This window comes from Candoia aspera, chromosome 3 (genome assembly GCF_035149785.1).
Source record: "Candoia aspera isolate rCanAsp1 chromosome 3, rCanAsp1.hap2, whole genome shotgun sequence".
NCBI lineage: Eukaryota > Metazoa > Chordata > Lepidosauria > Squamata > Boidae > Candoia > Candoia aspera.
Genome location: NC_086155.1, coordinates 195,804,834 through 195,828,191, shown reverse-complemented (window position 1 = coordinate 195,828,191; position 23,358 = coordinate 195,804,834). Strand labels below are relative to the sequence as shown.

At 40.7% G+C, this 23,358-nt stretch overlaps 1 protein-coding gene across 4 annotated transcripts in view; it reads left to right on the top strand.

The window, feature by feature from the left end:
* The first annotated feature begins 2,346 nt into the window (after positions 1–2,346).
* The window catches only part of ENPP2 (ectonucleotide pyrophosphatase/phosphodiesterase 2), a 48,696-nt gene continuing 27,684 nt past the window's right edge, over positions 2,347–23,358 (top strand). For all 4 annotated transcript variants that reach the window (XM_063299625.1, XM_063299624.1, XM_063299623.1 and 1 more), the window contains exons 1-11: positions 2,347–2,421; positions 2,771–2,876; positions 8,738–8,896; positions 10,263–10,388; positions 12,448–12,508; positions 15,213–15,310; positions 16,567–16,646; positions 17,167–17,286; positions 18,436–18,491; positions 19,788–19,853; positions 20,965–21,037. In XM_063299625.1, the coding sequence (XP_063155695.1) occupies positions 2,389–2,421; positions 2,771–2,876; positions 8,738–8,896; positions 10,263–10,388; positions 12,448–12,508; positions 15,213–15,310; positions 16,567–16,646; positions 17,167–17,286; positions 18,436–18,491; positions 19,788–19,853; positions 20,965–21,037 (978 nt within the window). In that variant the 5' untranslated portion in view covers positions 2,347–2,388. The remainder of the gene's footprint in view (positions 2,422–2,770; positions 2,877–8,737; positions 8,897–10,262; positions 10,389–12,447; positions 12,509–15,212; positions 15,311–16,566; positions 16,647–17,166; positions 17,287–18,435; positions 18,492–19,787; positions 19,854–20,964; positions 21,038–23,358) is intronic.

Below are 23,358 nucleotides of genomic sequence, written 5' to 3'. Positions count from 1 at the left end.
CTGCAGTGAACTGAAGATACATGAACAAACTATGCTGAAGTCTAATAACAATACCTAGGATTATTACTGAAAGATCTAAGAAAAAGTATTATCTTTTAAAAGAGGTTTTGGCAAATGGCTGTTGGTAAACAATTCAGTGAAAAGTGTTTTCATCAGACTGAAAAAAGTGTCCCCTACCTTAGTAAATAATTTGCTTGAGCAAATAAATTTTAACCCTCAGTTTGTACCATAACTCTATCCACTATGATAATCTACTCTGCAAATAGGACAATTTATCAATGGTGGTCTCTGTCTCTCTTTTTTTAAAGATTATGGTAGTGATTGATCGAGGGCTGGAATTTTTGCTTCTATGTACCACTTTAGCCAACCAGGGCTAACAGATATTGAAAAAGGCCTGTTTTCATGGCCTTTTTGCATGATAACATTCTTTCAGAGTGGGGACTCAAAGGAGTCCTTCTTCCAGACCTTATCAAATGGACAGAAACCAAGATCTCTAGATCCTGAGCCATGTAAGGCTTTAAAGGTGATAACCAATTCCTTAAATTGAGCCTGAAAGTCAACCTGTAACCAGTACAGTCCCCAAAGCAGAGGTGCTATCCAGGAAAAATGAGGCACCCCCATAACTATTTGAGCCCCTGCATTCTGGACCAACTATAGCTACCAAGTAGTCTTCAAGGACAGCCCCATAATCAGGACTGCCTTCCAGAGTATCTGGAGGGGAAGCAACTATCCAGCTAGAATCCCTCACTTTTAACTCATGTGGCCTTGTAAATCAGATTGATGTAAATAGCAACCAAATGTTTTGTTAGTATAGGTGTTGTCCCTGATAAAAAGTTCAGGAGGAGCCAGCAGCCTAAGGCTTCTAGAAATGTCATATCTGGATAGCAAATGGAGCTTGGAGATGAAACACACACCTTGATCACAAATGCTAAAGGCTAGTTTTTACCTTAGATTGTGCACACTTTGTTGGGTTCAAAACAGACCCTCTTGAATTGATGGAGCCTTCAGTTAGCCATTGCAGACTTAAGTCCTATTGATTTCAATGAGTTCATTTAAAGCATGGTTACATCTGGACCCAATACATGTAGTCCTTGCTTAACAACCACAATTGGGACCAGAATTTTGGTTGCTAAGCAAAGCGGTCATTAGGCTAATCTGACTTGATTTTATGACCTTTTTTGCAGTGGTTGTTAAGTGAATCACTGCAGGTGATTCCCCATTGATTTTGCTTGCCAGAAGCCGGCCGGGAAAGTAAAAAAGGGTGATCATGTGACCACGGGATGCTGTGATGGTCATAAATGTGAACCAGTTGCCAGGTGTCCAAATCATGATCACGTGACTGCCGGGACGCTGTGATGGTTGTGTGAGGACCAATTGTAAGTCTGAACCGTCACTAACAAATGGTTGTTAAGTGAGGACTACCTTCATATGTAGTTTTGGCCCTTTTCTCTCTTAGTCAAATGTAAAGCGATCACCACTGCATAGGGAGCTCAATCCAGGTCAGCATCACAGACCTCCATTCTTCTCCTGGGGTCTCATTAAGCGCATAACTTCACTTCTCAGCATGAACAACACACCTTGACCTTTCAGAGGTTACATCTCAAAGCGGGGGACCTGTAACCCCCTGGAGGAGGGGGAACTGCAACTCCCAGCAGGACCCACAGCTCCCATGCTCACTGAGGAGGGCCACTGGGAGTTGTAGTTCAGGGACCTTTGGAAGGTCGTCTGTCAAAAGTGGCAGGTTCTTCCAGCTCCATCTTTTAATCCAAAGACTGCAGCTGTCCCGCACAGATAGTGCAAATCTCTGCTCCCACATCCGGAAGGAAGGCTCGATAGAAGAGGGGAGCGTGGTTTCCCGGGGGTCTGCTGCAAGCCGAAGCGCGGCTCTCGCCCCTCACGACGTCCGCGGCTGGCTGGCTCGCTTTCGCCTGCCTTTCACCCCGAGGAAATCGTTCCCCGCCGCTGTTTTCAGGCAGCGACGGTCGAGCGCGCGCACAGCCTCGGCTTCCCCTCGCAACCCCGCTCCCTTCGCCAGCAGGATCCCCACGACCACGGCATCGGCGGCCACCGCGAGGCAGGGACACCGCGGCCGGCCGGCCCGGCCCGGCCCGGCCCGGCGGGAGCCGCAGAAGCGGGTGCGTGCGCGGTGAAAGGGGGCGGGGGCGGGAGGGCGATGCCTGCGGCTGCGGGCCCTGCCGCGCTGCGATTTGCGAGCGGAGCGCGGTGACACCTCCCCCTGGACAAAGCACGGGGAGGCGGCCAACCTCGCCAGGTGGGCTCAGTTGTAGCTGAGAGCCCGGCGAGGAGAGCGCCGCGCTCAGTTTTCTGCCGAAGGGAGCGCCCGGCGGCGGCGGCGGCGGCGGCGGCGTGGCGGGGCACCTGGAGAGGATGGCCAAGGCGAACGGGCTCCAGCTCTATCAGGTAGCAGCGGCGGCCCGGGGTGGCGGGATGGCGGGCGAAAGTGCCGCTGTCTCGGGAAGAGCGGGGTCGGGAGCCCCCCCCCCCGGTGCATGGCAAGAAATGTTGGTTTGGTCCTCGAAATCGAGGCCGGTGGCGGATTAATGTATTCCCTCTTGGGCTCTCGGCAAGGAGACGGGGTGACCCAGAGGCAGCCCTGTCCGAACAGGGGCTTTCCTGTGCTCCAAAATCGTAGATATGCCCTTAAAAAAGGGAGCCAGGAAAAGAAATCGAGGCTTGCTTCATTTGGTTAATATCTCTCTCTCCCTCTCTCTCTCTCTTTCCCTCTCTCTGGCTTTCTCTTTCTTTTCAGGTAACCTCCTTGCTCAGTTTGGTTTTGGGCATGAACGTCTGTGCTGGATTTACAGCTCATCGTTTCAGAAGATCTGGTGAATTTGGGGAGGAGGGTCCAGACTCAGGTATAATGTGGATTAAAGGGTCCATTTTTGCAGCAACTTGGGGGTGTGGGACCGGTGAATCCTAAAATGTAGCTTTTTGTCCTCTTTTTTCTTTCCAACTGCCCCCCAATATATCAAAGGTTATGTGAAAAAGCTTGCGTTGGTTGACCTTCAGAGTGTGCTTATAGGTAACCTATTTACTTCTCTCTATGTGAGAGAGATTGAGACAGACATATTCCATGTATGTTCTGGGGCTGATGTGTATGTGCAGGAAGTGGCTCTTAGAATATAAAACAAGCTAACAGGGATATTATTTGGATGGAGGCAGTGCCCACGATCCCTGATATAATATGGACCGTTCTTGTTTGATTGGATTAGTTTGTTTACTGATATAGACTTCTCATTATCTGCTAGATAGTCCTGTTGGCTCTGAAAATGACCAGAAATGAGCAAACACAGAAAGAGAGGAGAAAGAATAGTAGGACTGAGAAAAACAGGTGTTTCATGTTGGAAGTTGTGGGCAGCAGATGTTCTCCAACTTACTTTTTTTTTCCTTTAAAGTTGGGTTCCTTTAGTTTCAAGGGGAAGGAAATATAGGCTAGCCAAGACTTCCCCACTCCCCCGTACGTTCCTTGTCAACATGCCTATTCAACATCTCAGATCTGTTTAAAAAATAGAGGAAGGGAAGGGCTATTTTACACTGGTAATTTGTCTATGGAATGGCCTTCCATTCATTGTGGTGGGACAGTGAGTTACTTTAAATGGCTTTTAAAATCACGATGGACTTATCATTTACTATTTATTAATAAATTTATCATTTATGTATTTACCATTTGTCACTGGTGGTTGGCCACAAGAAGCAAACAAATGTCTGTTTTCAGAAGCCACGTCCCTCTGAGTTTCATAAGTTGGCATCAAACAGTGCGATAGTGGTGCTATTCTTGAAAATATATAAAAATGTCACTTGGGCAAGCCAAAGGCTCATTTCATTTGTCATCCTGCTTCCAATAATTCTGCCCTGATGCCTCTATAATCCCCCATTTCTTCCTTCTTATTTGGCCCTAACATTGAAAGATGTTTGTGTGAGTTTGGCTAAAACACCCTTGGCGACTTGTCTCCTTGATCTAAGAAAGACTCTCGTGGCACATTTCTATTTGTACTGATCAGCGGGTTTCAGATTCGTTGATACTCCTGACTCATACTGTAGTTTTTCCTCTGACACAAAGGAGGTGGAGGAGTTGGCAGTAGTACAGCCTTCTCCAAGTTGGAGCCCTCCAGATGTGTTGGCTTCCAGCTCTATTTTTTTCTTTTCAAGACAGCATGGCTAACACTGCACTAGCTGGTGGGGGAGTGATCACCCAATGCTTCAGGAGGGGCACCAATTGGGATAATTGAATTAATATCTCAGGAACAAAACTTTCGTTTACAGAACTTGTCTAAGTTCCAAAGCTGTTGTAGCTATTCTGGTAGGTATTCCTAAGAATCAGAGCCTCAAAATCTTTTTTTTGAAAGCCTAGCCTCCTTTGGGACAACTTTTGAAGGAGCTCTTGGTAACATAGTAAAAACAGCTTGATCGTTTAAGTGTCAACTGTTGACGTTGCTTAGGGATAGATGTGAGCAACCTGCAGATATGCCCCACTTATGCCATAGTATTCCTTTGTTTATAGTGAACAAAGCCTATTTACATTGGAGAAGTGGAACTGCAGCCAAGTTGCCGGTTCTATTAGAATGATCACGATCTGTGTGCATGTGTGCATGTGTGCACACTGTCCTTGCCCAAGTTGTTTCTAATGTATCAAAATAATGGAAACAGGATGTACAGAATGTGAGATCAGAAAGCCTTGCATTCAGTATCATAAATGGAAGAGCTGGACAATTGTCTGTGAAAAGAAGGGAGTGCTGTTATGCGGGGTAAGTTAGGTTTAACTCGTAACAAATGCTCAGATCAAAGGAGGCTGTCTTAGGCTTTGATAAGCACACATGATTCCTATTATTAGTAATGGTAGTTGCAGATGGAGCGGCCTCTCTCAGAGAAAGCAAACTGGATGTTTGAGACAGAGGCCTTTTGACACCATGGAAGAGTTGGCTTGCGTGTGCAAGTACTTTGCATCGCTTTTAAACCCATTCTGCTGTCTGATCCAGCTGCTTTCTAAGGTGACGTAGAAAATGTTTTCTCCATCTGTTGCTGGAGATAGCTTGAGATGTCCCTGCAGGTGTTGGAGGCAGTACAGCATTTGCAAATTCCAAACACATGGCTGGATTTATTAAAACAGCCCAGCTACCATCAAGGACTTAACTGACTTGAAAGTCTCTTCTACCCTGACTTCTGAATTAAAACTCTCTTGCAGGAGATGCTGCTTTTAGATACGTTATGGCTGTGTTGGACCGTTTTGTTTCAAATCCAGAGTGGCCCACCTCTTAGCTCAGTGTAAACCATGTATCTAAAGCTTGCACAAAGAAGTTAGCCCTTTTCTGGCTCTGATTTGCCCATCCAGCCTTTATCTGACTTCTTTCAACCTGTTTCTCCTGTCCACAAAATGAATAGCTTCTATTGTTATCACTTCGAAACATAGTCTTAAGGCTTACCTTAGCAGGGTAGTTTCTCTTACACTTGGGAAGAAAAACCCTTAGCTGCTCGGAGATACTCTGCTCACTGCAGCTTGCATTGTCATTATTGGTAGGGAAGGCTTGCTTTGCAATGTCATGCATTGTGACCTTGATGCATTTTCATAGAACGGTAGATGGAAACTGCTGATCTATACTTCTGAAAAACCACAGCAGAGTTTTGTCCTTGATTTCCCTCTGTCCTCTTACAGGGCATGACCACTCAGCAGTATTCCTATTATAAATGTTTGTGTAGCATTATACATTTTGCTTCCTAGTCAAGCAAAGCAAACAGATACAACACAACCATCTTAGGCAGGTGATTTGAAAACAAGTCTGTTGTTATGCAATTTATTAAACCATTCTGCCGGTTTATATATTCTCAAGCAGGGTTTTTTTTCCCTCCTTTTTTAAAATTAGGAAAACTGTGGCTTGGAACCAGGACCTTCAACGTGTATGTGCCCTGCCGCTAACTGGAGACTCTCTTTCTTCCCATAGCACTGTCATTAAAAGGGTTATTTTTTATTAAATCACTTCTACTCTCATAGATGAAATTGGAAGGAACTGTATTTGGAAATTTCTGCCTCTTGATAGAATTTCCATTTAGGACACAATGTTGTATTCTGAAAGTAAAGCTTGACATGCCACGGAGTGAATGTCTTGGCTTATGTTTACATTCCAGAGAGCTAGAGCATTAAGAACATTTCTGTTAGAAATGAATTAATTAAAAAGAAATGAATTAATTAAAAATAATATCCCATTTTTAATGGAAATGCTGTTGCCTGCTCTAGCTGTCTGGAATATGAAAACATGTCCATATCAAGAATACCAATTATTGTTTGACTCTTGTGTAGTAAACAAATTCCATATGATTTTCCTCAAGGTCTTAGCCCTAATCCACTCCATCATTGTACCAGCAGTAAGTAGACCCTTTGATTTCATAGGTTACCTAGAGTTCATGGATCCGTGTAGGACAGGCTAACCATCTCAACATCTTGGGAAGTACCAACAGAATGATAACCATTAGCGTGAAAGGCAGCCCTCAGGTTATAATCCTGTCACAGATTGTCCTAGTGGATCCCTTGCAAACCTGTTTTACTTATTTTTTTGGAAAATGAAACAGGTAGGAAAAAAAAGTTCCCTGTGCTGAGCCCTGCTCAGCTGTAATGCGTGACTGGCGACCCAGCATTTGGCGTCCATATAAACATTGTTTGCATAAATTTTAAAAAGTAATCCCCAAAGGAAACGAAAAGAAAATTGCATTCTTTCCCTCATGCGGTAAATTTACCCTACGGCTACTGGGAAGCTAAAGGATGCAGCTATTTTTCATGAGGTTGGTTTTTCAACATGAACGTGAACAAAAGCATAAGATTCCATACAAGGCCAGAGCAAACAGAATACTGTGTCTTATGTTAAAAAATGGAAAGCTGTTCTTTAAACAACAGTTTGTCTTTCTTCCTCCCTCCCTCTCTCTCACACACACAGTATTGCTTGAACAATTACACATGGACTTGTCCAAGTTGCCTGTGCCCCAACAATTGTCATGATGTCCACAATTGTAATTGCAGGCTGGATTAGTTCCAAGCAGAAAGACCTCAGTTGTGCAAGCTTTGTAAGTGATCTAGGCCAAATTAAGCAGATAAATGAAATTATGAGAGACGCCATGAAAAAGCACATCATGCCACCATCTTACAAAAAGTTATCCTGCGCTTTGATAGGATGGTGCAGGAGAGACTAAACACCAGTGAGAATTGAAGGAGTTCAGTGGCTTCTACTTTTTAGAATTATTTTTAAAATGTATTTTTAGACTTTAATGAGGTGTTAAGTGTAACATATTCCCCCAAGCACTGGATTGCTTCCTTTGGCTAAGCTAATAGTTTTAGAATTGTTAAATGGCCTTTGGAAAACAGAATAGCTCTTTAAAAACCCCAAGTCTATAAACTGTGCCCTTATACTTATCAAACATAGCTCTTCCACCATCCTCATGAACCTCTTAGAGTAAGCCAGAACACATGGAAAAATGAAACAAAATAAGCCCTATCATCATATCTTTTATTACAAGCAACCAAATATACTTGAATGTTTATTCCACCATTCCCAGGAAAGATTTCAACTCTTCACACTTTGGCCCCAGATGTTTGTTCTGATACCTGAATGATCAGTGTTTTATACTAAAGAAATGATAAAGACTATCACAACTATTTTACATTAGAAAATAGCCTATGATGAAGGCCAACGGGGAAGGAGAGAAGAAATTATTATTTTGCGGGAACAATTAAGGAGGATGCCTGAGATAAACAAAGCTTTTATATTGTGCCAATTTAGTCAATCTCCCAGGGAGGAAAAAGAAGAGAATTACTAGATTAGGCAAAGCCATGGATGCCCTCTTTTAAAAAAGAGTGTGTTTTGTCCTTCAAGTGATTGCTTTTTGGATAGCAGCCAATTTAATTGCTTTGCTGAATCCTTTGGAACAAAATGAGAAAGACTCTTGGAAGCTGAGCCTTGTATGTAAAGAAAAAACATAACCCTTAATCGGTGGCAACCAGTGCTCAATTTTCCTAGGAAAGCTTAACTACATCCTTGGGAAGAAGCCTTCAGTCTAGTCCGGTGTTTCTCAACCTTGGCTACTTTAAGAGGGGTGGACTTCAACCCCCAGAATTCCCCAGCCAGCATGGAATTCTGAGAATTGAAGTCCACCCCTCTTAAAGTAGCCAAGGTTGAGCAACACTGGTCTAGTAAAATGGAATAACAGCTTGGAAGCAGGCATGTCTCTTCATACAAACACAGATTTGCCCCCTTGACTCTACTGAGGACCCGCGTTCTAGGAGCATCTTTAACAGCACAACTTGATGTGAGGAGTCTTCCCTCTAAGGCATCTACTTTCTGTAACACTCTGTCCTGACTTTTCTCCTCATTGGGCCAAAGAATGCTCAGTTCAGTTCTCTTGACAGTCTACTCATTTTATATCCAGGATCCGCAGTCTCTAATTTGGTCAAAATGTGGGTTTTTCATGCAATATGTGGAATGTTCTTTTGGCATGGAATATATGCAGCTTTGATTTATTGCAGGTTAATCCAGGATAAGAAAAGTGATTGGAGGGATATATCAACTCTTTATTTAATGATTTTTCCTGCATCTCTCTCAGCTTTCTTTACCGTACACCTCTTTTTTTTTCCTTGGATGAAGCAGTTGGGCTGTTAACCTCCTTTGAACAACCATTGATCAACCAGTAGTGGCTTAACTTACAGTGCTGAATTTCTCTCTCTCTCCCCACTAAGTCTTATCTGATTCCCCCTGGATCAGTACTTCGGGCTCCTGCAAAAACCGATGCTTTGAACTTCAAGAAGCAGAGCCTCCGGGCTGCCGCTGTGACAACCTGTGCAAGAGCTACTATAGCAGCTGTTGTGCTGACTTTGATGAACTGTGTTTAAAGACAGGTAGGATATACCTAAGTGCCTGCTCCATAGAGAGAGCTATGCTAATGAAGAGTTATTATGGTTCCTTCTACCAAGCAATGTTTTTAGCCTTCTTTGCCATGCAATGCCTAGCCAGAATGACTGCAGTGCTCTGCAGTCATTCTGGCTAGGCATTACATGATGACCATGAAGCACTGAGGCCAAAGCATTCCAGACAAGATGTGTATTGGGGAATCATCATGGCTCAATGACATACATTTTACAGAAGGCCTGGTGATGGCCTCATCCATTTATAATCTTCCTGAATTTCCCAGTGCTCCACTCATCCTTTTTTTGTACAGGAGAAAATCTGTATGAAAAGTAAAGTCATCTCTACAGGTGTAGACATGTTTGTGATACTCTTCCGTCCTTTCCTTAAAAGAGACGTGGCTTAAATAGTTTACAGTGTTGACTTGGAAGACTGGCAGTAATCAAAGGTTTGAACAGTGTGCTAAACTGGTTAATCTGAAATGGAGCCTACCAGTTTTCATTCTTGTGATTCTCTTGCATGCGAATGTGGCCAGAATACATAAATATTTAAGCAACTGTCAAATTCTGCTATAGGTTTAAATACCTTGCTTGGGGACCAAAGTTCTCAGACTTTTCTTATGGAAGGAATATAAAGGCAGAAGTATTACTCACTTCCCGTCTAATACTACTTTCATAGATAAGGAATTGAGATGTTGGCTGGGTTTACACAAGCATGCTCAACCATAAATTGTAGACTCTAAATCACATTATGGCTAGCTGCAATGTTTGAATAAGATCGTTGGGATTTTCCCAAATGTGGGGAACCAATCTGATAACTGAACAGCAGTTTTAGAGTCTTGGGAAGTATGGAACCAACATTAAAGCTCTAGAATAATTTATCTAGAAAATTATTAAAATTTATAATTTTTTTTCTTTCTTGATTGTATAATTTTAGTAAATAACATTACTTCACTATTGTTTATTTTTGATGTTATGTAAATATATTGAGAGCTCTTCTACTGAAGTTAAATTCCTTGTATGTCTAATCATACCTGGCCAATAAAGTATTCTATTCTCTTCTCTTCTCTTCTCTTCTCTTCTCTTCTCTTCTCTTCTCTTCTCTTCTCTTCTCTTCTCTTCTCTTCTCTTCTCTAGTTCGGGGCAAAGGGTGGTATGTTTAATGTTATGATAATTAAGCAGATATTACAAGAGACCCTGTAAGCTTTGTAGATCTGCTCTTTTCTTCTGGACCGTGCTGCCTGTTTAGAATGTTTCCAACATGTTTCAGTGAAGGTATCAGGCGATACTTAATGTAATTCTCTTGTCTCAAAATATGCTGCTTTATTTATTAACATTTCTGCTGTTGTGATAACACCAGCTGGTGGTTGGGAATGCACCAAGGAGCGCTGTGGAGAGACAAGGAATGAAGACCATGCTTGCCACTGTTCAGAAGACTGCTTATCAAGAGGGGACTGCTGTAGTAACTATCAAGTGGTTTGCAAAGGTATTTTTTCCCGTTCTTTTCTTTCTATTCTTCAAGAAGCTTTGAAGTGCTTCTGCATGGATGACGATCACCCCAGTTGTGCAAAGGGAGAGAGATCAGGTCCACCCCTGATAAAAGCAATGCCCTGTGATAATTCTTGCTTAGTGCACTGAAGTCTGAGAATGGTTTCTACTTCTTAGGAAGTCTGTACCATCAGATGTTTTGCCACCATAGACTAACAAAGCTCTTATACTACTACTTATGGGTTAACTTCTTCAGCCTTAGTAAGTTATTTATTTTTGGCCAAGGGCCTTTGATGGAAAATGGATGGGGTCTGTGAAGAACTCCTAACCCTAACCAAAAGGAGGAAGAGTGAAAGAGTGCCTCCATGCAGTTTTGTTGGCGAGATTTTCAGAAATGACTTGCCATTGCTGTCTTCCTGGGACTGAGAGAAAGTGACTGGCCCAAAGTCACCCAACTGTTTTCCATGTCTAAACCAGGACTAGAACTTAGTTCCCCCTTCTCCTAGTCCAGCACCTTGACCAATTGACCAAACTGGCTCTTCATTAAAATAATACATTACCCTTATTTCAGAGGAAAATGGTTAATGTCTCTTCACTTATTTCTTCTATTCAAGGACCACATGAAAGGGCCTTCAAACATTACTCTTCAAACAAGTCTGACCATTTTAGTTGCTTGTTCTGCAGACCAAGCTGTTTTATTTTGAAATAGTCAGTGTTCTACTAATGAATGTCTTTTGAACTTCATCTCTAGTTAAAAAAAAAACTTGTGAATGCATCTATTTCCCTCTTTTACGTGAGTCCAGAAAGGTGCCTTTTTCCTAATCCTACTAATTCAAGTTTCTGTTCTGTGCCCCCTATCATACAAAGGTGCACTTCTGTTGCTAAAAACAAAGAAGGCTGTGGCTCCATCAAAGCTAGTCCATGACAGCTTATGTCATAACAAATCTGTCAGTCTGTAAGTGCCACAAGGCTTTCTCTGTCCTTGCTGCAACCAACAAACATAGCTACCCCTTCAAAAGTTGTTTCCACTGGTAATATTAACTTTGGGAGTTTGTTTTGCATTTGTGCTCGCTATTAAGTGGAGAGAGCTGAGGATCTTATTTTCCGTAATTGACATCATCAAGTCCAAGTTTGCATCTTGCAACACAGTTCTCTTCAGGCAAGACGTTGGAAGCTGTAACATTAAAGGCAAGGATGGGGTGGACATGAGAACAACTATTCTGTTCCCAGAATTTGCTCTAGAGTGGCATTAATAGTGTGTATGTGTGATACACATAAACCTGGAGGCCTTGTTAGTAAGTTATCTAATTTTTAAACAGCCCAGCTAGATTACTTGATGTTGAAGCTAAGCATCAAAAGCAAAATCAGAGTGAGCATACATTAGACAAAAGCTCAGTTCATATATCTCACTAAATCCTGATTTGTTGAACAGGTCAGTGTCACCTGACTTGCAGATACATTAAATTGCAATTAATGGGATCTGAGTAACTCACAAGCCAACAGAGCACTCTTACCTTAGCAAATACAATGCGTCTTCCCTCTAGACATACCCATATGCAGAGGTCTCCAAACTTTTTGGACCGATATGCACATTTAGAACTTTGAAATCATGTTATGGGCACTCTCAAAAGAGAGTGGTCATGGCAGCTGTGGCCAGTCAGAAGACACTCTTCTTTCTGAAAGCAACTAACCATGGGACTGCAGCTTCAACCTTTTGGAATCCAGAGGCATTGCTAGAAATGCCAGCTATGTTTGAAGCTGGCACTTTGCCTTTTGGCATACTTGTTTCCAATTCTTTTTTTTTTTAAAGATTATAAGAAACTTGAACAATTAGGTAAGGAGGGAGCTTGGTAGGCATTAAAGAATTTGCTGGTCAGCACATGGTCACCCCCAGATACCTCATTGGGACCTGAGCCAATATGGGGAGAGTAGAGGAGTATTCCTGTTGCAATCCAATGTCTGTTTACTTGAGAATAAACCTAGGCAATCATAATGCATAGGATGTGACTTAGTTGAAACCTAACCCAACTCTACATTGCATGTGTGTTTTCCTTTAGGAGACACTCACTGGGTCATGGATGATTGTGAGGATATTCGAACTCCAGAATGCCCAGCAGGGTAAATTCTCCTTTTTTGTTTATTTACTTGAAATAAGAAACTGGTTTTGGCTTCTCCTGGTTGCCAGACTAGACTAGCTGTGTGACTTCTTTAATATTGGAATTGCTTGATCTATCCCAAAATCAGTATTTCAAGGTGAAGTTAAATATATTCAGGTCCTTCCAAAAGTTGATGTCCAACTCAATAATATGATTGAAGAAAGGAAAGAGTAGATGCTGTTCAAGCCCATCTCCCAGCATGTAATTGCAATTTGATAAAGAACCCTGGAGTTTTAATGGGAAAAGAAAAAATCTCAGCAATAGTACTTATGCAGGGGAGGGCAGGAAACCAGAAGAACCTTGGGGTACACTTATTTCCCTTAAGTGTTCATTTAAATTGTAGCCTTAACATTTCTGTAAAGGTAAAGGTTTCCCTTGACGTAAAGTCCAGTCGAGTCCGACTCTAGGGGGCGGTGCTCATCTCCGTTTCTAAGCCTTGGAGCCAGCGTTGTCCATAGGACACTTCCGGGTCATGTGGCCAGCATGACGACACGGAACGCCGTTACCTTCCCGCCGAAGCGGTACCTATTGATCTACTCACATTTGCATGTTTTCGAACTGCTAGGTGAGCAGGAGCTGGGATTAACAACGGGAGCTCACCCCGCCGCGCGGTTTCGAACCGCCGACCTTCCGATCGACAGCTCAGCGGTTTAACCCGCAGCGCCACCGCGTCCCATTAACATTTCTGTAGTGTATCTAAATATAAAATGACTAAAGCACACTTTTTTATTTTGAACTATAGGGCAGAGATAGGGAAGCTTGATCCACCAGATGTTGATGAGCTCCAACTTCTGTCATCTCTGACCATGGGTTGTGATGACCAGAGATGATGGGAGCTGGTCTCCAGCAGTATTTTGAATGCTTAGGTTCCTCCACCCATGCGCAGGGCTACACTGAACTATGTACTTGCAAACTTCTGTTTGCACAATTTCCCTCCCTCTCTTTATCCTGAGGCTGCTCCAGATAATTTCCCAACTCCCTGAATTAGATTTCTTTTGCAGGGAAAGGAGGGACTAAAAGAGGAAAAGCCAGACTTTTGTTGCTGTTGTTGTTGTTCAAGTAGGGTTGTAGAAGGTCCTACTTGGATGGAGTAGTTATTGCAGTGTATTCATATATGTTTTCTTGGAAGCAAATCCCATTGTGTTCAGTGAGGTTTATTTCTATGTAAGCATATGCATAGAACTTTAAAGTTACTGCCTAGGAAAGGAGCAAGACATGCTGACCCAAAGACCAGAGAACATGTGTTTCCAGGACCAAATATAACATTTTGCAACCTGTTAAGGGTTGTGTTTGTCTTATTTGTAGCTCCCTGATCATTGTAATGGTTTGGTTCTAAATTCTCCAAACAAGGTTGAAAGTGCTTTTGTGGGATTGGTGGGTACCTAAAATGCTGCAGTAGATGGATAGGATGGAAAAATGAAATAAAGCTAAAAACGTTTTCAGATGGATAGCTCCATTGCTATTATCAAAAGGCAGAGCTACTTGGTTTTTCCCTCCTTAACTTGTGCACTGACATACTGTATGTGTGTGTAAGAAAATAAGTTGGAAGTAAGGAAGTGGTTAGCAAGCCCAGGTATGTTACAAATGAAAAAAATCATTGGACTCCCCATAAATTCCATGAGCAATCCAACACAATTGTGTGATGGAAAATTTCTTCTGTGTGCATCTCAAGAAAATATTGCCTCTATTTGGATCATATCCTTCAATACTTTCAAAGCAGAATCATTAAAATGCCATACATTAAGATAGCTGTTGTTCCGCTTTAAATGCTTATTCTGCCCTAATGATCTCCTCCATGATATTAAAAATAATGCACATTAAGGCAGAACCAACTGGGAATTATTTAGACAGAAGGATCAAGAAATGGAAATAATTATATGGTTACTGAATATAATTGATGCCATGTTCTTGGATGCATTTTTAACAAAATATTTTGAACACTTTTTTTTAAAACACAGCATAAAGCAGTCATGTTTGTGATTTATGGTACTGCAGATGTAGCAGTAGTTCCCAAGATTAAATAATGAAGCATCAAGATAAATGCAGGTTCAAATGAAAATTTTATAGTCAGTGCTTTACAAAATCTCTTTGAAAAGTTACTAACCTTTGAAAATATATTATCAAGTATATATATCTTACTTCAATAACTTTATGCATTTTATTTTCATTATTATTCTAAAATAGACCTTTCTAATCTGGTTTCGATAAGATCTGTCTAGTCTAAGATCTGAACTCCTGTAATTTTCAAGTTAGCCCAAGTGTTTCATTTATTTTGCTTATTTTACAGTACCTATAACCTACCCCACTCTCTGGGCAGCGTACAACATTAAACAAAAAGAAAACAAACAAAAATAATAAATAGGTAAATTCAAACAATATCAAAAACAAAAATAGCCACAGAAAGCAATAGCTGGAGGTTATGCAGTAAAACACATCTAGAATGAGATTGGAAAAAGCTGCCCTGAACTATGAAATATGTGCTTTCAGAGGGTCCATAACCAGCCATTTTAATCTTCTCTTGGGGATGAGTACAAGATCTGTATCCCAGATGAAAATATCTAGGAACCTTTTAAATCCTTTTGCTAGATTGGACTGCATTTGTTCTCTCTTGCATGTTCTTACTGCAGCCAGTACTGCTGGCTTACTGAGATATCTTTGCTCTTCAGTTTTCTTCGCCCTCCACTGATCATTTTCTCTGTGGATGGCTTCCGTGCATCGTACATGAAGAAAGGTGACAAAGTGATGCGCAATATTGAGAAGCTAAGTAAGTGTGCATGCTTGATTATTATGGTTAAGCTCTTGGCTGGCCATGACTTATGCTGGTCTGGTGTGCCAATTTTGCCTGAGCTCAGACAATAAGCAGGGTAGGGCCTGATCAGTATTTGGATGCAGACAGGAAAAAAATAATAATCCGGGGCTGTACAGTAGTCTGGGCTGAGAAGAAAAACAAATCCTGCAAGAAGGCAATGGCAAGCCCCCTCTGCATTGTTACGAAGGAAACTACATGGACATGTCCAAGTAGTTGACCAGGAATTGAGATCAGCCTGAAGAAAACTTTGCATTTTATAAGTGTATCTACAGAATGAACTTACGTTGTTCTGTTGTTTGCATTTATCCCAATTCAGTGCTTTTCCCAGGATTTGGTTACGTTGAAAGAGGAGTCTTTGGAGAACTTAAACCTTTAATTGTAGAAATGCTCTATTCTGTATACACACAGGCTTAGCATAGGATGAACATCTGTTACAGCCTTTCTTGAGAGGTGTTTCTTGAGAAGTAAATAAATAGATAAAATTCTATATTTTCTTGGAGCCATATGAATGTGTGTTCCTTTCTCTAGTGAAAGGAACACACATACATATGTATGGACAATCCATCTGTAACTGAAATGTTTGCACTCTCTTGTTTAATTTTTGTGAAAAATGTCACGTTTGGGTCTTATGTGGTTCAAAGCAAGCGGGGCATGCATAAAACTGAATTTGTCAACAGTTGAATGTGCTGTTAACATCTTGGTAAGAAATGTCATAAAAGCCTTCCTCTGTTCAAAGCAGATGTGATACACCCAGCTTTACAGTGTGTCCAAATGTATGGCTATGAGAATGTGTTTGGTGTTCCTGGAAATGTTTGAAATTTTATACTTAATAGAATGAGGCATTTAAAAAAAAATACACTGCAATTATACTCGGTTAAAATTTTACCAGTTGCATTTGTAGAAATGTGGTCATCTTCAAGAAGTGAACTGTTTTTACTGTAGCAGGATACACATCTCCCCTTCTTTGAATGTTGGATTATATGATGCTAAAAGAAATTATGTTCTCCTCTTAACCATACTGCATATTGGCAGAGTCTACACAAGTTGCTAGATTAGAGAAATTGAGTTGAATAATTTGTGGAAACCCATCCATTCTCTTCTCATGTCATGTGAATCAAACCATTACATTAAGTTTAGTTTGTTATATTGTGTATTGTTAACCCAGTTTTAAGGTTTAGTATGTTGTGTGAACTGAACCATGGTGTTTTCAGGATCTTGTGGAACCCATGCTCCCTATATGAGACCTGTCTATCCAACAAAAACCTTCCCAAACTTGTACACTCTGGCAACCGTAAGTTTTCTTGTTCTTCATGCATACATAAAACTATTTTTAAAAATCCTTCTCTAGTATTAGCATGGCTGGGAGATTAAAACTCTTGAATACGTTACCATCTTTCCTCTTTTGAACTGGGGAAAAAATGCTCATTGATTTAAGGATGGCCCTTTGTATTCATGGAGTGGAGAAATAATCAGGATTATGTAATCTTTGAAGAGTTAAGAAAAGACAAACTCTAATCATTACAGCTTGATGGAAATATTTCTGGACTTGTGGCTTAAAGAAGTGTTGCCTCATACTGGTGTCCCCCTGATAAAGTATATTTTCAGCTCCATCCTAGTCATGCTGGCTGCTGATTATGGAACTGAAATCCCAAGTCTGCAGGGTATATCTTGGGGAAGATTGGCAGAATGATCACTGACTATAAGTGGAAGCTTCAGTGGCAAGTTTAGAAGCAAAATGAGGCCATCAAACAGATAAAATAGGTTTTATGAATTGATGTAATATCAATTAACTAACTTACTTTTGCACAAAGGGGCTGTATCCTGAATCTCATGGAATAATTGGAAATTCAATGTACGACCCTGTGTTTGATGCTACTTTTAGCCTTCGAGGAAGAGAGAAATTCAATCACCGATGGTGGGGAGGTCAACCGGTAAATATCAGTTTAGTTGGACTTTGGTCCATTATGGTTAACTCTTATACCTGTGGCTTTTGAATTCTTGCAGTGGCACTTGTTGCTTTCACTATTTTACATGCAATTAATTTTCGTCAGTAGTTAATTCAGTTAATGCTAATTTTCACCTTTTTTTTGTCTTGGCCCTTCCCCTTTCGAAGCATGGCTTGTAGCAGGTACATATACTCCCTAGGCTATGTAAATCCTTTGAATTATTAAAGCAGCCATGTCTTTCTCCAGGCTTATGAAACTGGTTCAAAAGCTGTCATTGATTGTTTCTTCATTCATTAAAGGCATTCATTAAAATACACACATTTACAAAGGGCATGTGTGTGGAAACTCCAGGAATGTCTTCAGTTACTGGAGTTGCCAATTCTGGGCTAGCAAAGTAGGGAAGCTGCATATTGCACAGGATTTTTGACCTTATTTATTAGGGGGGGTTTTCTCTTCCTTTTAAGGGTAGTCTTAAATAAACTTCTTTATTCTATTTAATAGGGTAGCTGCTATTATTATTATTATTATTATTAAGAAACCTATTATTGGAGGGTCACTTCAGAGTGCCATAAAAGGCATTTCTCCAGTGTATGTGCATCTTTACACCCAGAAGAAAAGAGCTCACTTGGAAAGATCAAAAGATTACTACCAACCAAAAGAACCCACTTCAGATCATGATTGATGTACATCTCTACCAGACGTTAAATATTGCTTTGAGAGTGGCATCATTGTGGATTGCCATTCCAGATAGCCTTACTCAGGCCATCCCTGTATCCATTTACGTAGTGTGTTGTTGTTATTTTCTCTCTATACAACCAGATTTTTTCAATAATGATTCTCTGATCCTCTCAGACTGAAAATAACTTGAGGCTGCTGTGAGCTTCTTTTTATATACTTTATGTAGCTTTATTCTTTGGCTTTATGTTCTATTTCTTATCTGAACGGCTTGTTATAAACCCGTCTAAGAATTTGATGAATGCTACAAATTCTTGGATCCAAATGTTTAAATTCTTAGGTGCGGTACTAGAAACCAACATTTTAGTTGGTTTTAAAAAGATTTATGTTGTAAGAAAGTTTTTCCTTATAACCCAGACATTTTGAGCTGTTGTAATCTGATTATATTTTCCTCATTAGATATGGATTACTGCTGTTAAGCAAGGAGTGAAAGCTGGAACATTCTTTTGGTCTAAGTAAGTGTTGATGTTTATTGATTTTTCGAAAGTAAAAATTCACACACAAAAGAGATTTAGAAGCAAAGCTACAATCCTAAATGCAGGTATTTGGAACCAAATGTTCTTAAATGAATAGGACTTAACTTTCAAATAAAGATAAAACTGATTTCCTTGGCCTACCTGTTAATGGCTTTTAAATCAGACAGCACATTTTTTCCACTCTTCTTCTCTCACTTCTTTAGAATGGATTAAATTATACTTACTGTGTGCTCCTGATGCTACTTACCTATATAACTTACTTATATAGTGCTTTTCTGCAGTGCTTAATTGAACATTCTTACAGGAATCAGTTGAAGCAGGGATGGGAAATCAGTGATCTGCAGTGGTGGTTGGAGTGAGCAAAGTACCAAGCTAGCTTGTTTTTCTGCATGTTAGTAAAGCTGTTGCTACCATCCTCCAATTGTTATGAGTGTCCTCTGCCTGTAAATGTATTATCCAGCCTTCCCTTACAAGTACTTCGTTGCTGTACCTAATCTAACATCCACTGCTGGATCAACCAATGTAGTCTTGCATTAGTGGTCAAGAGGCTGATGGGAAGACATGAATAAAAGGAAGACATGAATAAAACAGCATCCTCTTATGCATGCTACTCAGTCACCAATATTCAGAGTCATGCTGAAGGTAGTATCTTGCCACAATTCCAAATAGCCACTGATCCATTGAATGTGTGCTATTTCCCCTTTTAAATTAAAGCTATTGAGCTGGCAACTGCTAAAACATCATAGGGAAGCAAAGTTCACTTGCTGAGCTACATTTCATTTTTTGAGCTACATGTTCTTGAAGAAATACTTTCATTTATCTGTCATGAATTTCCCACCACTTGGCATCACTAGATGACCCCAGTTTTAATATTTCTAGTCTCTCTTGATTTAAAAAAATCTCACTTTTTCAACACCATGCACAAATTAATAGTCCAATTAAGTTTCAGTCAGTAGAGAAGAAAGCTTGCCATCTAGCAAAGACTATGGACATCCTGCCACATTTAGTTTTTTGAAGAAAAGCAAAGAATCTTTTTGAACTGAGCATTTTGAGGACATTTAGTAACCATGCTTCCTGGGATTTGGTGTTGAGGAATCAATTTGGTTAAGCTGGTGTGAAATAGGCAGACATTTCTGATGTAAATATGGCCTCAAGGTGAGCCACCACATGGAGCTCAAAAATGGAACATCTAATCTTAATGATGAGCTCTGTAAGACCATAAGCAATTAAAGATCTAGCTGAGGTTTCATGCTTTTTTTCTCTGTTTTGTTTTAGTGTGATCCCTTACGAGCGCAGAATATTAACCATACTGCAGTGGCTAACTATGCCAGACGGTGAAAGGTTGGTAATTTCTCTGTCCCCTCCCTTACTTTTGTGGCAGTGAATACAGTGACTACATTACTGATATCCTTGGTAGACATCAAATTTTGATCAGCCATATTTGTTTGCTTGATGAGCTGATGATGTGAATGCTGCACTGGGAAAAACTGAATTACATGGGTTAAAGCTGTTGATATGTGGGCTTTCTATTACTCCTATTTAGAGTAATAATCCAAGAGTTGGGCAGATATCAAGATTTTTTAATTGGGTAATAATTAAGAATACATGGCATCATATTTTGCCATGAGAGAGAGTCCAAGAAGGAACAATTGTAGCATTTTCTCCTCTCTTAGGCGAAATTGTAGAATGTTTTTCCAAAAGACTGTGACTCTTTTGGCATACTTACTAATATTTTAATGAAGTTATAAAATAGAACAATACATTGTTTCATCACTGGAAAATATATGAGATGGCAGCCTTCTGTTTCTTTGTTTTTTTCATAAACAAGAGTGCATACAAGGTCAGAGCCCTGTCTGAACTTGCTCCCGTTCTACCAGGACAACCCAGCTTTGCATTATCCCAACAAAGTGAAGGGGAAAGTCCAGAATGCTCCCCGGGGAGATGACACTGTCAGAACCTGCTCCTGCTTTGTCTAAAGAAATTGACAGCAGGCTTCTCCAAGTGAAACCTGGAGCGAGTATTGATTGGGCTCCAGCTTTGCATGTACAAGCCTCACAGTTTGTATGCTGAAAGTTGTCAGAACTCTGCCTGGCCAGACAGGTAGCAGAGTCAGGATTTTCTAAAGGTACTGCTACAGAGAGCAGATACTGATCCAATAGAGAGTGGCTGTCTCAAAAACAGCCCCAGATTTCAGGAGTTATGCAAAACTGAGCAAGCTTATCCTCATGGTTTGAAATGTGATTGTTTTATTGCTTATTTCCAATCAATAGGCTTTATTTTATAGAGTTGCAGCCTCTAGCAATCTGGATATATTGATTTTTATTTCTTGACCCACCCTAAACCCAAGGAAACCATTAGTTTTATTCATAGGGATGGGGTCACGTGAATGAGTTGGAAATTTTGAGAATCTTTGTGCTGAACAAAACTTGCTGATGTCTGCTTTTCTTTCCAGGCCTTATGCTTATGCATTCTACTCTGACCAACCAGATCTTGCTGGCCACAGATATGGTCCATTTAGTTCTGAGGTTAGTATAGTTCATCTTTGCCCATAAGTGGAATGCAAATCCTGGTGCTTCAGGTTTTGCCACTGTCACATTAACCTGTATTGCTAGTCCTGAATCAAATTGCTTAAAGCAGCTAGTTAATTCTTCATCTTTATAAGCCTCCAAAGGAAAGAGGGCTTTCTTGAAAATATAGAGACTACATTTACAGAGAGGACCAAAATGTTAGTGACATTATCCATCTACTTGAAGTTCCAGGGACTGGTGATTTGTGTGTGTGTGTGTGTGGGTGGGTATATTGACAGGGCTAGGATTATCACTGAAGACTTGCAGGCCTACTCTTGGATATAATCAAGGATGACTAGTTTAAAAAAAATCATTGTGGTGTGAAAAGAGCATTTATTTTTTCATGATTTATGATAATTCAGTAATGTCATGCAAATCGTGTATGCATATTCCCTCCTGACTTTATAGTGATTTTTACTTTGTGCACGGTATGCTAAGTCAGAAGCTTATTTAACTGTTTCTAACCATCACTAGTAGATGATGTTGGCCACTTGGGTAAAAATGTGGAGAATAAGCAGATATGCTTTAAAATATAAAGGGGTGGAGAGGGGATTGACCCTCACTGAATTGACTCTCTGGAAGCCCCCTCCAGTTACAATCCACATAAACATGCAGCCAAACCCATGGTTGTGTGTATGTATGTGTATACATGTGTGTGTTTGAGCAATAGCTTTATCTTGCTTGTCAAACCACTTGTGAGACTGAGGTCCAATTTACACGTTTTGTTGATCCTGTGCTTTGACTTTGAGAATAAATGGAAATACCCAGTGCAGAGACCTAATTCATATTTGGAACCCTGGCAGTGGCATTGGGGCAGGGGGTTGTCTATAACCTTCCAGCACTCTAATACTTTCCTCCTGCTTCCTTTTCCTCTGTGAATCCAGGGCCAACGTGAAGTTTGAGAAAAAGTTTTCCAAGTTCCAGGCACAGTGGTTAATTATTCTGTTACCTCAAATCCTAGTAAAGTGCTGTTCCACGGGGAAGACGTACACTGTTAACCTTTGATCATAGACTCTAAGGGGATATTCTCCCAGCTACATAAGAACTGCTTAAACAAACAGCTCCAACAGAGTTGGGAGAACATGGAAAGACTAGGTCAGTGTTGGGTTGCAGCTCCAGGGCTGAGACTGCTAAACTGGTGGATCACTGCCACCATAGAAAACAATTTTATGCATATGCTGATGGGCCTATTAAGGTTAATCAGAGTGTGGCAGAAGTTTATCCACAGTTTCACTCTTGGGTAAAGAAATGGCTTTTAAGAAGTCTATATCTGAGGACAAGGAGAGGATTGATTTCTTTAGCAACTCGATTCAAAAATCTTCTTAATGTAATTATACCTGTTTAAATCTAAGTTTCCTGATTTTATTCCAAGATTGTGGAATACTTACCCTACAACACCCTTCCTTAGACTTGTACTCTGCAGATGTGTTGGATGTCAGCTTCTACTCTTTTGTAGCCAATATGGCTATAGACAACCCTTGAGGGACCTGCTGAGACTCATCTCTTATATCTTTGGCTCTTGGGAGTCCCCAGCTGGCTGTTGCAACACTCGGTCCTGCAGTTCTTAGTATATTTTGGAAGGCCAACACCAAAATAATATTGCTAAATTTAGACCTGGAGCTGGCTGTAGAGCTCATCCTCACTGTTATGGAATGGTCCTCTTGCTGTGGACGTCATCCCCACCCTGTTCAAGCTTCAGACTTGGACGTGGGGGCAGCAAATTTCCTCCCTAGCTGCAGATTTGTGAAGCTTTTGCAAGTATTTGTTTGGCAGCAAAGTCCAGCTGCATTTTGTCAAACCCTGCTTCAATTAGTCCCAAACCTGCAGTTGGTGTCAAAGTGACTGAAGGTCATATGAGAGTCAGAGGTGACAAGGAATAAAGCACGAATCTCACAGGTTTCTGTCTCTCACCTAAAAGCAGGGGAGCCCTATTTGTTTGGAGTTCAGAGGAGAAGGGACAGATTTCTCCTCCCCTTGTTGAAATATTCAGCCCTCAACTCACAAGCTGCTGTTTCCCTTGAGATGAAATGGAGAAGAGACATCTTGATCTCATATATCACAGTAGGTTTGGCCTCAAGGTTCTTCATTAACCTTTGGAGAAGTCAGTTCTTCTGTGAAAATTACACAGATGTTCTGATTTACATCTGGATTCTTTTTAAGACAGCAGAAGAAGTATTTATTTAATGTTTCTCTTCACCTTTTCAGCTTATAAGAAGCTGTAAATATCTCAGGAAGCAGTTAGAAGGAAGACATTAGAGGACAAAAACCTCAGGGTTTGC